The sequence below is a fragment of the Gouania willdenowi genome, chromosome 4 (genome assembly GCF_900634775.1).
Source record: "Gouania willdenowi chromosome 4, fGouWil2.1, whole genome shotgun sequence".
Classification (NCBI taxonomy): domain Eukaryota; kingdom Metazoa; phylum Chordata; class Actinopteri; order Blenniiformes; family Gobiesocidae; genus Gouania; species Gouania willdenowi.
Window position 1 is genome coordinate 15327869 of NC_041047.1, and position 17507 is coordinate 15345375.

The 17507-nt window shown below is 37.8% G+C and overlaps 1 protein-coding gene across 1 annotated transcript; it reads left to right on the top strand.

Moving 5' to 3' along the window:
- The first annotated feature begins 708 nt into the window (after positions 1-708).
- nmur1a (neuromedin U receptor 1a) lies at positions 709-8715 on the top strand. Its single transcript, XM_028444986.1, has 3 exons — positions 709-803; positions 5720-6651; positions 7668-8715. Exons 2-3 carry the CDS (start codon positions 5742-5744, stop codon positions 8057-8059), a joined length of 1302 nt encoding a protein of 433 aa, XP_028300787.1. The 5' UTR covers positions 709-803; positions 5720-5741; the 3' UTR covers positions 8060-8715.
- Positions 8716-17507: the final 8792 nt, after the last annotated feature.

Below are 17507 nucleotides of genomic sequence, written 5' to 3' on the forward strand. Positions count from 1 at the left end.
TAATTTAATTCAAAACTGGGTTACAGTTCTACACATATGTAGTTAACAAATATTGGAATATGTTTCATATCTATCAAGCTTTCTCACATTTTACCTTTAAAAAAAGATTGAAATCTAGGGCGATAATGACACAAAATAGGCTCAGACGCCCACACCAAAAATATGAAAACCTATATTTTCATTGATTAGGAAGCCTAAAAAGGTAACCAATGGATAGCAACAAAAAAAATAGTGTATTTTAGTGTATTTTACAGATGATTTAGGACCCATCAACATAAGGTTAACTTTCATTTGGTTATTTATTTCACTCTCAGTAATTGTGATTAATTGTAATTAAACTTTATTAATTGAGAACTTCATTTTAATTGTCTTTCTGAGGATACAAAATAATTGTAATTTAACAGTGATTGGAAAAAAAATGCTGGTCACTGTAATCACAATTGAATAGTACTTGAACATGAGTAATTGAAAACATAATTGTAACTGAAAAATGTAATTGAACCCCAACCCTGGTCCTCTGTCTTAATGAAGTGCAGTTATTGTCATCTCGCTGTGACACGCGCCAACAATAGTTTATTACAGTATTAATGCACTAAGTTTCCAATCTTTTATTTAATTTATTCTGTTTCTATTAACACACACACACACACACACACACACACACACATAGAGGGAAAGAGAGAAAGAATGAGTATGGGGAGTGCAGGAAATCAAGTGAAGCTGGAGCAGAGCGACAGCGCAGCCAACAAGAGCAGCATAAAGCCAAGCCCACTAAGGAATAAACCTCTCTGAGCTTCTGAAAGGTAAGCTATTACAGATAAAATATAATCATTTACTTCTAAAATTGTGGGGATTTTTTTGTTTGTTTGTTTGCACAAAAAAAGTGCATCACTTGTTTAAAGAATGTATAGAAATTGATATGGTCCCTGTGTCTTGTCACGTAATGAACAGATCATATTTCTTTCTGTGAAGCTTTCTATTGATAAAGGCAATTTAAGTATATAACTAATTATATAGGCACTAAAATGATATTGGGAATGTTATTATAGCTTAAGTACCATCTTAAGCAAAAAGCACTGGCTATGTAAATGACCCTCATCTGAATGCTTGTACCAGATATTTCATATTAAACTGTGCTTTGACTTTTCATGGTCACTAACAGTAAGAAAACAAGTAAATCTGTCTTTCACCTTCATGTGCCTAAGTGATGTCAAATACAAATTCTGCATAACAGGATTGAATAAGAAAGGCATCAGTATAATTCCGTGCTAATCTAATTTCTATACTTGTTTGTAATAGCACACGCACGCACACACGCACATGTGCACGCACACACGCGCACACACACACACACCCTATATATAAGTCTCAAGATTGTGCTATATTTATTACCACTAAGCTTCTCTCTGCTCTGTGAAAAACTGAGTACCTTTGTTAAAAAGCCGTCACTGATGAGGGAAAAAAATGAGTCTTTTGGATTGAAGTGATTGAGTAATTCATTTTCCAAATGAAGTGAGAAGTGGAGAGCAACTGAATGACAGTTTGTGTGATTTTTCTTCGGTAAACAAGAAAAGATGTTGAAATGCACAACACTTATCGTAGATTCCGAGTAATAATTTGGATTTAAAGGCTAATTCATGTCAGTTCTTTAAAGATATATTCCTTGATTTATTCAGGAAACAGACAAAGAAAAGAGAGAAACAGTTAAAAGAAGACAAATCAGTATTGTGTTTATTTCTGATGCACTGTCTGCACCGATGTCATTGTTTTCCTCTTTAAGTAAAGTATATGGAGAATCCATCCATCCATCTTTTCCCTATTTATCCTTTGTCAGTTCAAAGAGGCAGCATCTTTAGCAGGGAAGCCCAGACTTTCATCTCCCTGACCTCTTCGTCATGACCCAAAGCTCATAACCATAGATCAGGATAGGAAGAAAGATCGACCAGTATATCAAGAGCTTTGACTTTGGACTCAACTCTCTCTTTACCACGACAGACCAGTGCAAACTCCGCATCACTGCAGATGCCCCACCAAACCGCCTGTTGATCTCTCACTCCATCCTTCCCTCACTTTTGAACAAAACCCTGAAATACTGGAATTCCTCCACTTGGGGCAGGATCTCATCTCCAACTCGGAGATGGCACTCCACCCTTTACCAGTCGAGAACCTGTCCCCAACGTGATGTTGGACCACGAGAACCCCACTCAGGGTGGAAATCCACACTCGGGTCCCTGCTACTGAGGAGCTTTTCAATCCCTCTCTTCACCCAAGTGTCCCAGACATGCGGCCGCATATCTGACGACACAACCATGAAGTTGATCTATGAACCGCAGCCTAGGTTGTCCTAGTGCCAAGTGCACATATGGACAAACATAATGTTAGTTATGGACAATCAGTGACATGCCCCTCCAGGTCTCACTGTTGTTGCTAATGCGATCGTTGAAGTCCCCAAGCAGAACTCTGTTCTGCCCACCTGAAGGCGGAGGAAGGCTTCCCTCCTGTCTACCTGAGTAAACACCAACGCACAGGCTCTGAGTCGGGGGCAATAAGTATTGGTACCCCTTCCCGGCCTCTCATCTGTGGCAACTCCAGTGTGGAAGAGATTCCAACCCATCTCGAGAAGACTGGCTCTAGAGACTTTGCTCTTGGTCAAGGTGAGGTGACTCGATCTAGTAGGAACTTCATAACCTCACGCATCAACTTGGGCTCCTTCCCTGCCAGATTCCGTAGTCAGGGATCAGCTCCAATATTGGACTACTGCCAAATTCACAATGTGCCGGCCCCATACAATCCCTTCTGTGGGTGTTGAGGCCAAGGGAGGATGGCCCACGTCACCCTTGTGGGCTATGCCCAGCCAGGTCCCATGGACAGAGATCTGGCTACAAGGAGCTCGGCTTTGAGCCCCAACCACAGGCCTGGCTCCAGGGTGGGGCCCCTGTAGTGCCAATCCAGGCGACGAGCTCTTCCTTTGTTGTTTTATTGACATATGTGGCTTTTGAACTGCTCTTGGTCTGGCCAGTCACCTGGACCTGTTTGCCTTGGGAGACCCTACCAGGAGCATTAAGCCCAACAACATAGCTTCCAGGATCATTTGGGTACTCAAATCCATTTCATCACATTAAGGTGGTGGTTCATGGAGGAAATATATGGAAATCAGGACTCTTAAGGCAGTGTTGCCTTTAGAGCAATAGCTAGACAATTACTAATAGATTTTAACTTTTTATAGCTTTTATTTAATAGATAGATAGATAGATAGATAGATAGATAGATAGATAGATAGATAGATAGATAGATAGATAGATAGATAGATAGATAGATACATTTTTTAGGACTTTTTGGTACATTTGAGCTTTAAAAAATTACTTATCTTGTTGTGAGGTGAGTTGTTTTCTTCCATATTATAATCACGTGTATTTATTGATGCTCCAGCATCAAAGCTTGTCAAGAAAATGTACTATTTACTAGTGGTATATCATTGTATCTCTGGTCTTTGGAGAGAGCAGACGTGTTATCATTCGCTCCGATAACACGACCTTGGCTACAGCTGGCTACAGCTGGCTACAGCTGAACAGCCTGAAAAATTGGGCCCAAGACTGAAGGAAAATGGTGAAAAAACCGCAGGGAGGCCCTTCAGAACCCAATTCGGGTTTGGAAGAGGTCAAGGAGATGATACGCGAGGGTCTACGAAACCTATCTGCCGAGATAAAGTCGTTGGAAAAGACGCTGGAAAACTCACTGGAAAACCTACAAAGCGAAGCAAAGGTACTGAAAGAAAAGAATGAAAGAAATGCTGAAGAGATAAAATTGTTGAACGCCAGGGTTGAACAGCTGGAACAAAAGGAAAGAGAGAAAGATGTCACCATCACAGGCCTAAAGATAAAACCCAGGAGTTACACGAGTGACGAAGAAACAAAATCGATTGAACAACAGGTCATTGACTACCTGGAGTCGAAGGACATTGTCCTGAACCCTGACAACATCAACTCCTGCCATCTCCTGACAAAGAGAAATGATAACAGAGCTGTAAAAATAACCTTCACGAATATGAAATTCAAAGGAGAACTACTGAAGCAAGGAAGAAAGCTGAAGGAAACGAAGGTTTTTATAAATGAAAGCCTGACAAAAAAAAAAGCAAGCATCGCATGGAAGGCACGCCAAATAAAAAAAGGAGGAAAGACTGAATTAAATGTGGAAACCAAGAGTAAAAAAGGTCTGTCATTTATTCATTTCAATTGCTAGGTGGTGGGGTGATTAAGAATTACATTAAATTTAAATTCAAAGTGTTTATTGTCATATGTGCAGTAAGAAACACGTTTTCCTGTACAATGAAATTACTACCTTGCTTATGAACTAAGATATAGTAATGTTTATACAAGTTAAATCTAACAGTGGAAAATACAACACTGCCAATAGAACTAACAACAGTTGGATTAACCTTGATGTAGAGACAAAGCAAGCTGCAAACTTGTGTGTCCAAAAGAGACATTCCCGAGTGGTGACACTATGGATGAAAAGGGAAAAAAAATCCCAAACGCCTTCGAAAGAGGAACTATTCTTGCACTGGAGGAATGCTAACAATGTCTGGCAGGGAACAAGGCCAACACAAACAACGATTGAGAGGAGGAGGAAAAAAAAAAAAAAAGACAACACTGACTACAGATGAGAATACATAAAAAAGGACTGTTCAGAACAACTCAAGAATGTTTGACCAGAGAGACATGTGAACCCATGTAAATTTGCGATGGTAAAACAGGGGACGGGACCCAGATAAGCAAACTGCTTCTCTCGTCTCCTTTTTCGGCATGTACAAAAAAAAATGTAAAAAAAAAAAAAAAAAGTGAATGTAACCATGTCGAAAATAAACTGAATAAATAAATAAAATAAATAAAAATAGATGCCAGTGATGTGCAATGAGGTTCATGATTAATAAAGCATTATTTTTTTCAGAATCAGATTTAAAAATACATGAACACAACATAGAAGTTTATTAACCATTGTATTGGTTTTATTTTCAAAATATTACAAATGCATTTTTATGGGATGATTGTGAATTTGAATTGAAGTCCATACGCCGATTCCATTAGGACACAAATTTCTGTTACAAAAAATAAATGGCCTTTTGCCTTTGGTAAACTAAGATTGTACAGATTGATGTTTATTGTAGAGGAAGAACATTTGGGCTCATTAGCATCTCCTACAGGTGCCCAGAGTACTGCATGCACTACCTCTTGTCTTTTTATTGCTGTTTAATGATCAATTAAGACTAAACATATATTATGTACTGTACAATAACTTGACTATCAAAAATCAGGAAGTATATTCAAAGTGTTTAAAAAGATAATTTTAGGAACATAAAGACAGCCAGAGACACACTCTAATTGCCTTGAATGATTGTGTCATAAAGATTTGTAAAATTGCCAGCGACCGTGGCTCAGGTGGTAGTGGGTCGTCTTCTGATCGAGAGGTTGGGGGTTCGATCCCAGTACCTGACTATGTGTCGAAGTGTCCTTTGGCAAGACACTGAACCCTAAGTTGCTCCCAGTGGTCGACTAGCTCCTTGCATGGCAGTCCCGTCCCACTGGTGTGTGAATGTGAGAGTGATTGGGTGAATGAGCTGATATGTAAAGCGCTTTGAGACTGCTTCAGTGTGGTGATAAAGCGCTATATAAAATCAAGTCCATTTACCATTTTTAATAATGTTGTTATTTTGTCCCCTCAGTTACTTCAAATACTTCAACAAGATGTCGGCTCACAACTGCTCCATTAACGTGACGGCAGAATATACAGAGTGGTTCTGTCCTCAAGTTGAAAATTGTACCAATGTGACCTTGGAGAAGATTGGCTACATCAGCGACGCATGTCTAACCGAGGAGGAGTATCTGGAAAAATACGTGGGCCCTCGTCGGTCTTCTGTCTTCTTACCCATATGCTTCATCTATGTGGTTATCTTTTTGGTAGGCATTGTGGGAAATGTGCTGACGTGCACTGTCATTGCATGCAACAAAGTCATGTGGACGCCAACAAACTATTACCTGTTCAGCTTGGCCGTATCTGACCTGCTGGTGCTCCTGCTCGGCATGCCTTTAGAGTTGTATGAGCTTTGGCATAACTACCCATTTCTCCTGGGCAAGGCAGGATGCTACTTCAAGATTTTCCTTTTTGAAATGGTCTGCTTGGCATCTATCCTCAATGTGACCGCGCTGAGCATAGAGCGATACATTGCTGTTGTACACCCACTGCGAGCAAAGTATGTTGTGACACGTACCCATGCCAAGCGGGTAATTCTCACTGTGTGGAGTGTTTCAGTGCTGTGCTCAGTTCCCAACACAAGCCTTCATGGGATTATCACCCTCCACAGGGATTCCAGTGGTCCTGCTGGTCATACAAAGGTGGAAATTCCTGACTCAGCCATTTGTACTCTGGTAAGACCACGCTGGATGTACAATCTGATCATTCAGGTGACCACTCTTCTTTTTTTTATTTTGCCAATGCTCACAATCAGCGTTTTGTACCTGCTCATTGGGCTCCAGCTGAAACGGGAGAAAATCTGCCAGGCTCTTGAGAATAACTCGAGTTTTGGGCAGGACAGTGTGTGTAATGTTTGTACGAAGCAGCAGAAAGTACGGCGCAGACAAGTCACGAAAATGTTGTGTAAGTATGATTATTCCCAAGCAAAAGACTAATGTCTGTCAAGGCATCATCAATACTTTATAGTGTAATGTTTACACCTTGACAAAAATAGCAAAAGTGAGTCCGCACACCAAATATAGCTCCAAAGACCTGGTTTAATAAAAAATTGTAATGTTTTGGGCTCCAGTCCTTCATCAGACAAAGCACAAACAATGGGTACACTTCCTTATAAAGGTATTGTGATCTAAAAAGCAGTGGCTATCCTTACGATTGCCGGATCAATATACCGACATTCTATCCATACGCAGCTCCCCTCTTTGGCCAGTTTAGGTCACGTGACTAAGACTAAACCTGACCCTAACCCTAACCCTAATCCTAATCATAACACTAAGACGCTCCGTAGGTGTTCTTTGGGGATTGTCCGTACAACAAATAGACGCTTTCGATCTAAAACACCTGTGTGGTCATGTGACAAAGAAAAATGAAAAGAAAAAAGTATTAATTTTACAGTAAATCTAAAAGCAACAATACTGACTCTATTTAGTCACACACACAACCATGACAAATAACAAAAGGAAGGAAACCCTTGTCAAACAAAGCAGAAATTCAGAAAAATATGTAACATATCTATAATTTTCATTTCTTATTTTTTTTGTAATCTTGTGGTTCTATATACATTACATGAATTTAACAATATTAATTATATATCATGTGTTGCAGTGTGTTTATCTTTGTCACATGACCACACAGGTGTTTTAGATCACATTGCCTTTATAAAGAAGTGTAGTATTTAAGTAAAACTCTTTAGATTAATATTCCAGGTTATTACAGCTTGATTTCTGCCTTCATCAACCAATGGTTGTTTTTAATTTCTACATCACAAACAGCTCATGTTAAACGTCATTCTAACAAAATAATATTCATGATAATCATACATACTATGAATAATAGTTTTTTTTTTAATTTACTTTAGATTTGCTTTGCTAATTCCACATTCTGTTTTTTTTTTCTCTGTCCTGCCATCTTAACTCTCTTAGTCGTCCTAGTTGTGGTGTTTGGGATCTGCTGGGCTCCTTTTCACACCGACCGCCTCATGTGGAGCTTCATCAGCGACTGGACTGATTTTCACCGGGAAATCTTTGAGTACGTGCACATCATTTCAGGCGCGTTCTTCTACTTCAGCTCCGCAGTCAACCCAGTTTTGTACAACCTCATGTCCACACGTTTTCGAGAAATGTTCAAGGAAGTGATGTGCCACAGAGAGCATCAGACAAATCCGAGGAAGCACTCACTCAGTGTCACGCGCGGAACGCTCCGCAGCACCTTGAGTGACACACCACTTAGTAACGGCCCAGTTGTAGTTGAAGTGAAGGTAGATGGAGGAGAACTCAAAGACGAGACCAGTTTTTCACCTAAAATGAAAATTTAACAGAAACGTCTCCTTAGCATGTGCTTAGAGTGAGCCAGGCCTTTGTTAATTAAAGGCTCACTCTGAATTCATGCCTTCAGCATTCATTTTGCACATGCTGATCCACTGAACCTTCGTAATAAAAATATTTCATATATATAATGTAATATATAACATTAAAAAAAAAAAAATTATATATATAACAATTAAAATCTAGTTTGTAAGTGTGTAATATATAGAGAGAGAGTTTTTCAGGACATGGGTCGTACAGGTAATTCACGCACGCAGGGATGTGTTTAACTGAGAGCACAAGAGAACAAAAAATAACCCAAGCAGGTGCATATCTACCATATTTACATGTATGAATCGGGTTAACCCTAAACCTAACCCTGTAAATATAGTAAAGTAATAATTTACTGTTGGAATTGATATCATTACAATTACACATTCAACTTTTGTGTTTTTTAACAACAGTCGTATCATGTGTATAAGTAGGGTCTTATGTTGAGAAGTCTAGCATAAATTTGATAAAGAATTGGAGAACCTATACATCAAGTGTGCCTGAGTTTAGCCAACGCTGCAATCTTTCCTACAGCATCACAGGGGATGGGGGATGGGGCTAGAACCCCAAAATTAGAGTGTGGGAATATCATATGGTAAACGCTGCATTATTTTCATAACCCCAGATTAAAATGCTGGCCATTAGGCCACACAATAGCTGTACAATGTTGCTCTGCTGCAAGTGCATGAGATGAAAAAAGAAGAAGAAAAAAGCTGTATATTGGTATTCAAAATAATGGATGATGGTGTCTACTGTGTGTGATCTAAAGTGTGTATGTGCTTGTCTTTGCTTGCATTTGTATATTTGTTTGTTTCCATTTCTGTGGTTTAAGTAGCCCAAACAAACTTATAGATGGTTATTAGAGGGCTTCATTGTCTTCTCCATGATATTGAAATTATGAATAAATATGAATGTGAACTGAACCATCAATCAATTGAATACACAACGTGACCAACGTGACCTGTGGTTGTTTTTTATTATTTTGTGCTGCTGCTTAAAGAAAAGAATGGAAAGTTATACTGTTTAAGTGTTTTACATTTTAAATGTTGTTTATGAATTGTTTGCATGATCATTTTGTATCTGTTGTTCCAAGGGTCGTGTTGCTGATACTGTTTTAGTCGTGTTTAACATGTGACTTTGTTGTTGTCTTGTGTTTGATTATTTGTGTACTAAAAACTAATAAAAACCCTTTAATCTTTAGTGTAGACTGGTGATTTATGAGTATGTATGCATATTATAATGACCCTCTGACTACTTATTAAGCTCACCTACCGGTACTTAAATAAATATCTACGTTGGATACCATAAGGCCCACAATGGTGACATTAAAAAAGTGACAATACCCTGCTTTAAGAAAGGGAATAGAGAAAAAAAATACTTTAAAAAGAATATGTATAGAAGCAGTACCAAATCACTATTGTTAAATTAAAAAAAAATATTAAGATATGTAGATGAGCTGAAGCACAGGTTTCAGCATCACATACTAGTTAGTCCTTGCCGTGTCTAATAAAATCATGGTGACATAAAAAAGAAAAACCCACAGTTGAGGTTTTATTTAAATCATTAGTCAGTGTTTTTTTTTGTTTTGTTTTTTTTTTTCATATTTAAAGCCGTGAACACTAACTTACATGCTTTGTTTTTCTTTTTGTTTGTTTTTCTTTTTACCTAATACCTACTTTGTGTAACTGGGTTTAAAGTAGGTGTGAGAGTAAAGTCTCCATCGCTTTATTAGCAGAAACTTGTTTTAACTTGTAAAGTGTCTTTGAGTTTCTTGAAAATCACTTTTAAATAAAAAGTATTACTATTATGCCTGCGAGCCTGAAAAAATGAGCAAGCGGGTCAGAAAATGGATGGTTGGAAATCCAAATCAATTCGATTAACCAAGAGGATGAAATTATTGCACTGAGCCGTACATTTGAAAGTAATTTAATCCTGGGAAAAGTAAAATAGCGATCATTAAAGATGTTACCTACCAGAAAGACAACTCAAATTCCACAGCATTTGAATACGTCAGAATTTCTTTCAAAACAAGAGCATTTTAGAATGAAACCCTCCATCCATCCATCCATCCATCCATCCATCCATTTATAACAAAGTTACATGTTGAAATTGATTTGGCAAAGAAGAAAATCAAACCATCCTAATCGTTTATACTCTGTTGGAAAAATATGTTTTTAGATGTAGGCGAGTGTGAGACGACACCTTATTGAAAACCTTTCAAGTCTTCTCTAAGAGCCGTCGCACACCCCTCATGCAAATCTAATTTAAGATCTGCCCGCAAATGGCAAACTGGTAAAAGAAAAAAAAATATACATCTATCATGGTAGATTATTGTTATTTGCATGTCAAAAAAGCCTCCTTGAAAAGACTATGTATGGCTATTTTCCTGCTGATCAAACAGATGGTAAAAGCCTTTCATCTGCAGATCATTGTAAAAACTCGTTTTAGACTTAGATAATAATAATAATAAAAAAAAAAAAAGGTTATCTTAATTTACATTTAAAAGAAAAACTAACGTGGTTTGAATTGAAAACCAAACATCAAAATACAATACAAGGCATCATTTGTTGTGAGCGGTTGTTGATCAAGGGGCAAAGATTATATACAGTATTTAAGGTCGGTAAGAGCATATTGCTTTTCAAATTACTTTTAGCTTTTCAAAAACACATTTAAAGGCTTAGATTAATCCAATGCAGTCAACAATCCCCACCCCAGTTTCTTTTTAAAACACCAACTGCACAATCCCACACACACGGGTGATATGATATTGGTTTAGCGATACGTTAGCAAAGCAAAGTGCACCGCCTGCCAAAAATAAGCTGGCTGACATTTTCAGAAGTGATGCTCCTGTTGATACATTATGTTGACGTTTTCTTCAGTAAGATCAATGCGTGCTTATGACTAAAAAGTCAACGACTTGTTATGCTGCAAAAAAGAGAAGAGGCTAATAAATGCACTGACACAATGTGCCAACGAGTGCATCAATAAAAATGCAGACACACAACCCGAAACTTGTTTACCCATATGGCGCAGAGCACACACGTCATACTGTATGAAACATGCTGTCATGACTGGAATACACTGCTGTGGAAAAAAAAACATCAACATTTGACTCAAGCTATGAATGCGTATGCCCGTGCATATCTGTTTAAGCTTTGCTTTTTTACATAAAGATGGATTTTTCAATTTAGATTAAACTGAGATGGGCTGAGGAGCAGTAGCCAAAAGAGGAGGAACACAGGCTCAAAGGACTCAATAATAAACATTTAATAAATTGATTTGATTAGTTAAACAGTAAATATTAGTAGTCTGTTGGATTGCATCTAAGGCACAGAGATCCAGTGTCCTCTCAGAACACTTTGAATTACAATATGCTCAAAGATTATCATGGATTCTTGACTAAATGAGGCCATAAAACCCTTATTGCAGCTTTAAGAAAACAAGAAAAAATATGCAACCCTCAGCTAAAAAGATTTACAAATGACTTTACAAAAAAAACAGCCAAAAGTCACTTATGATAAGTATTTTTCAAAATAAAACACCTTGAAATTAAATACACAAGATTTTTTACACCTCATTTGTTCCTTGCGGCACAGCACCAAATTGTCCAAGAATCAGTACCGGACCGGTAGATGTGTACCACTGATATAGAGTTTAAAATGAAGAATTATTTGTGCATGGGTCAATACCTAAAGGTACAGAATTAAGAATGTAATTTCCTGTAGCTATGTAGTTTCTGAAGCTCATTTTATTGATTTTAACAGGATTATGAATCGCTAAAGGGTAAAAAAGAAAAAAAAAGAGAATCAACTTTGTGCTCCATCATGCATCAGTGCATAATTTGTCAGACTAGTGCTTTGCTCCCTGTGCTATTAGGCATGTCTATAAAAATCAGGTGTGGAATAGAGATTTTGCAGCACGGCGCAAAAATCACTACAGCATTACACTCAGACTGCTCTCCATGGAAGAAGGTGTTTTACATCAAAGGCAGGTTCTGGTGCAGATTGCAGACACAATGCTAGTGTTCACCTGCAAAACAGGTTTTGAAATATCTGCGTTTTACCACACAGAGGGCTCGTAATAGTACACGGTGCAGTATGTGTGTGGCTCAGCTGGGTCAGCATGTTGTGTCCAAGAAAAACTTCTCCTCTTAGCTGATGTTCACAGAATCAAAATGACATGTCTTAAAGGATTTTGTTAAGTTTACACGTGACAGCTGCAGCAGCTTGTGTGTCAGAGCTCACAGACGTGAATGTGAGGAGACAACGTAAAGGAAATGTTATTGCTTGACAGTCAACATCACAGGCACCAACGTTTCCTGAGACGGTACCATTCCCCAGGTTCGTGGCCGAGTCAAGCCAAATCAGAAAGATACGCACAGACCCTACGCCAGGGGTCTGCAACCTTTACTCTGAAAGGAGCCATTTTGTCTAATCTCACCTGGATTAAAATCCTTCTGAAGCCGAAAAAATACCTTCTCAATGAAGAAAATATAGTGTTTAAAATTCTGAACACTTAAAATAGTATAGAATAATGTTGTGAGTTAATGGATTGAAAGGGTTACAAAAAATAACTTGAATTTGATAACACATGATCATGTGATGTCACATGCTAATTGCTCATTTCTTGCAACACATCAAGCCGACATGTTGGCAATAAAATAAATTTTTCCCCAAACAAAAAAAATCTCTATTTTCTTCCAGAATAGTGTTTTTGTTAGTTTAGTTATCTTAAAATTTATGGTTATCCACAGGTGCAGGAAAGTTGTTGGTTGATTAAGTAGGAAGGTGGCAGAGTTATTGCACAATCTGATTTATTTTTTAGCTTAACAAATTGTTTTATCATAATTGTATTTGAAGTTAATGTCATCAATCATCTATACCCTCTGTAAGAAAAATAACAATTCATTATTTTTTATTCTTTTAAAGCTATAGGGAGCCATTGCAAAAGAGTCAAAGAGCCACATGAGGCTCCAGAGCCACAGGTTGCAGACCCCTGCCCTACGCACTCACACCCACACCCCACACTGCACTCACGGAAACACACAGCTGCCCTCCACAGCACACACCCAGCGCTACACAACACAGAGAACACACAGTTCCACCACCTCAGGCATGAGATGCTCACAGATCATGCACACACGGTGGCATGATACGCACAGCGGGTGCCATGGGGCGCACTTGCACTTTGTGAGATGGCTGAACAAACTAACTGTGGTTGGCACATCCCTTTCCAACTCTCCTCTCACTTTAGAACAGTGGTTGCCAACCTTTTTCATTTCTTTTATACTGCATTTTATTTTGAACTAGATGTATATTTGAGAGAGGAAACGTATAGAATACAGTTGTACAATTGTGTGTGGTGTTTTAATTTGAAAAAGAATAATACGTATTTACGGTAAGCTCTTTGAGCTTTCTGCCTCTTCCAGTACTGTATGTCTATTTCTGTGATATTATGTATTGCTTTGTTATTTGTGCAAAATGGCTTAAACAAATAAATACAATTTAACAAAAATGTAAAATTAAAAAACAATTGAAATCAGTAATTTTCAGGCAATACCAGTTTTTTTCGAAGGTGACCCCAAGGTTGAAAAACCCTGCTTTAGAACTTAAACTTTGGAACTTTAGAATTTGAATTTAAGAACTTTAAATTCCGGAACTTGAACTTTAGTCTGACTGTGTGTGTGATGAAGAGCTGCAGGTCCATACGCTGTGCTGTAGCTTTAACTTTGCATTTGTGATGTTTTCTATATTATTCTGCCTAATGTCCATGATCGTGGTAAAAACACAAACCTCAACTCTAGCTTGTGCTAGAAGTTAGACGGCTAATGAAATCAGAAGAAAGAAGAAACATCCAACCTGAAGGAAACAAATCTGCTTTGACGCTAGAGCAATAATGTATTCTTCTAACTGCTACTTGATGTGCAATAGACCTACATCAGTAATTCACCATCCGACATCTCAACAGGCATGATGCATATAGAAAGGCACATCTGTTCCATCTTAGAAGGCCATTAGGATGTGAAGAGCAGCTTTCAGGTGGAAAATGAGTGTTTCACTCATACCTGCAGGACATGGAGTTTCAGCTTGGTCTCACCTCTTTTATGATGAAATCTTATTTTAATCTTATTTAAACAGCATCCTGAAATGCTCCACTGAAATTGAGCTGAACCATTGGCCAGTAGGGAAGAACACCATAATCTTATGTTTGGTTAATGTGGTGTTTGGCAGCAAAGTAGTTGTCAGTATGTAAATTAAAAAAAATAAAATAAAACTTTTTTTTTTGTATCAATAGTAAACTACTTCCTTGTGCCTGATGTCTATTTCGACTGCTACAAACTTATTTTGTACATTCATTTTGCATAATGAACATAGAATATAGGAAAATATCAGTGCCTAACTTAGAGATATATGAAATAGAGATATTATGAACAAAAATATGTTGGTCTCTGTTTGATATTTTATTTTGCAGACAAGATTGTTTCAACAAAAACAACAACAAAAAAACAGCTGAACGTGTCCCAATGGAACGTACTTTGCATGTATGTAAAAAGTAAAGTGACAGAAAAAAATCACATACAAAAAGATGTGAAAAGAGAAGTTGTTAGTAGTCATTCGGAAAGCACACTTACTAAAGTCAGGTGAGTAGTAATGAGGTTTCTCATCTTGAAGATGACTTCAAATCCAGGGTAAAACCAAAGCATGTTATGTGTAATGATGTTGCAAAACCATGATGTTAATTTTAAACGAGGACAGCAGAAAAATAAAATTGCTGCTTTACACTAATAGGGAAGGAAAACAATTTAATTTATGAGACTTAGCTCAAGAGAGTCAACACCTCCAATAAAGGTTATGACACATAACATTGCACTCAACCACCTCCCATTCACATATTGTGTCTATTATGCGTGTGCAATGTTGGATAAGGTTGCTATAGAAACGAGATGAGGCATTAGTCAACCAAGGCTGAGCACATGCACTCTAAGACAAGTTTTATGTTACCTTTGTAAAGTGCACACCACTTTAAATTATGTTAAAATATTTAACATTGAACGGTATACTCTTAGTCTTATTTGCCAATTACCTGATAAACAAGCCAATATGAATACATAAATAAATATCACACGTCCTACATCATCAGCAGTCACGTGCATAACCTTTTATGGTTGCCAGGGTATCACCAGTGGGACAGAGCACATCATTATCATCAAAAGAAGGCGTCGTCCAGATCATTTCCTTTAAAAATAAATTAAAAATAAAAACAAGGAGGCAAAGTCTGGTGGCATTTGTTCTCTGTCTTCCATGAATGACCTTTAAATCATGGGCTTGGCTCCCTGATAAAAGTAAGTCTCAACATCAAAAACGGACCATGGCCATATACAGTATATATAATGTTTGCCTCCAGAATGAAAGGAAGATATGCTAATACACGCACTGTGTTTCACTAAGAAATGGATACAGAACTCCCAAAACACAACCTAACGCTTTCTTTTCTCCAATTATTTAGAGACGGGTGATTTTTATGGGAACATTCAGTTAAATGGCGCTATGAAAGATAAAGTCCAAAAAATCCTAATGGATTAACATAACATGCTTGAGATTTACACATCAGTGAAAAGAACCAAATTCCTAACGAATCCCCGCCACTTTTTATATTGGGTCTCTCATCTAAACTAGGTTAGCCATGCTGGATTGACATGAATAAATAGGCTTTAACTCTAAAGGCTGTGCATTCATGTCAAAAGATGATAGATCTAAGCTCGATAAGCAAGTTTTTTTTTTTTTTTTTAATTACATACATATGGAAGTAAAGTAGATCATATATGTGTGTAAAAGTAAACAAAGCTAAACCCAAGGTTGCACGATAAGCAGCGGAAATTACCCAAGTCGTGCATGAATGAGACTCACCATAGGAAGGTCAGAAACAAACATGGGCCCTGACACAGTGTGTGGAAGTCTGTGTGTACATACACTATGCTGACGTGCTTATTGGTGAAAGTGGTTGATGACGTAAATCTCTTTAGTTATAAGACAAAACATGAGTCGAGCCCATTCATAAGAAGGGCAGTTATTCGTTCATTGTCTTCTATAGTGCCCTAGACTGTTGGAGGAAGAACATACAAACTGTCCTCACATAGCAGAACCATGGCCTGAATCTGCACTAATGCTATACCATTAGACTTAATTTAAAGAAGACACCTCTTTTCAATCATCTTCTAAGATCAATAGTGATAATGTGGTATATTTAAGAGTAGATTTTCCTCCTTCCTTGTTTAAAAAGGCTCCCTTGACATTAGCTCAGCTGTTGGTGTTCCATCATATTTGACAGGTGTGACATTAAGAGAGCCTCTGCCCTTTAAGTAAAGCCTATGTGTTGGTGCGTTACATGACACAGCTCAAAAACGCCCCAGAAAAAAAGAGTTTAGAGGAGAAAGTGGTCATTGAGTCATTGTGTCGGAGAGAGAAGAGCTGACAGAGAAAGATCCTGTAAAGACACTGAACACATAGAACAGAGAAAGATTCTACCTTTACTCTGCCCACATTATTCATGCTTCCATGAATATACCTTTCGAGACTGATTTTACTGTATGCTGTGAAGAAGAATGGAGACTGAAAACTCAAGATGTTTGTTAAAATAGACATTGAAGTTCAACGCAGCCTAGCTGAGTCCTGAAGTCCTTTCTCCGAAGTCAAATATGACAATAACAAATATACCTTTATATTTAAATAGCAAATGGTAAATGGACTCCCTACACAAAGGTAGTCTCAAAGTGCTTTACAATATCATCTTACTCACTCATTCACACCGACGCATCAATAGGACTGAGCCAGGCGCTAGTTGACCACTGGGAGCAACTTAGCGTTCAGTGTCTTGCCCAAGGACACTTCGACACATAGACAGATATAGACTGGGATCGAACCCCCAACTTAATATCAATATATCATCATCATGTCAATATATGATCAGTGCTGCTTTAAAGAGTAACTAAACCCGAAAACCACTTTTATTTCTATTAAAAACAAATACAATTGGGTCTTAAGTAGTGTTGTTGATTGATTCTTGTTGAACTCTGACATTTTAGTCAAAGTATTTCAATTTGACATATGTTGTAAAAATGTCAGAGTGACTGCCCTCAATGGGTTGAAACCAGGCTATTACAATCATATTTTGCTATTGGCTGAGAATGATGGTTTGTGACATTTTGGTGGCTATTTACATCACTGTTAGCCCCGCCCCTTTCTATAAAAAAAATAGCACCTGTGCTCTCTGCAATCTGTGGTGAGTAAATTGGATTGAAATAATTGTGAATAGAAAGTATGTAGTTAGTTAGCATTGCATAGATTGTTCTTTGGAGATTTTATAATATAGACTGTCTTAACTGCTCCAGGAGCCCCGCCCATAATCAAG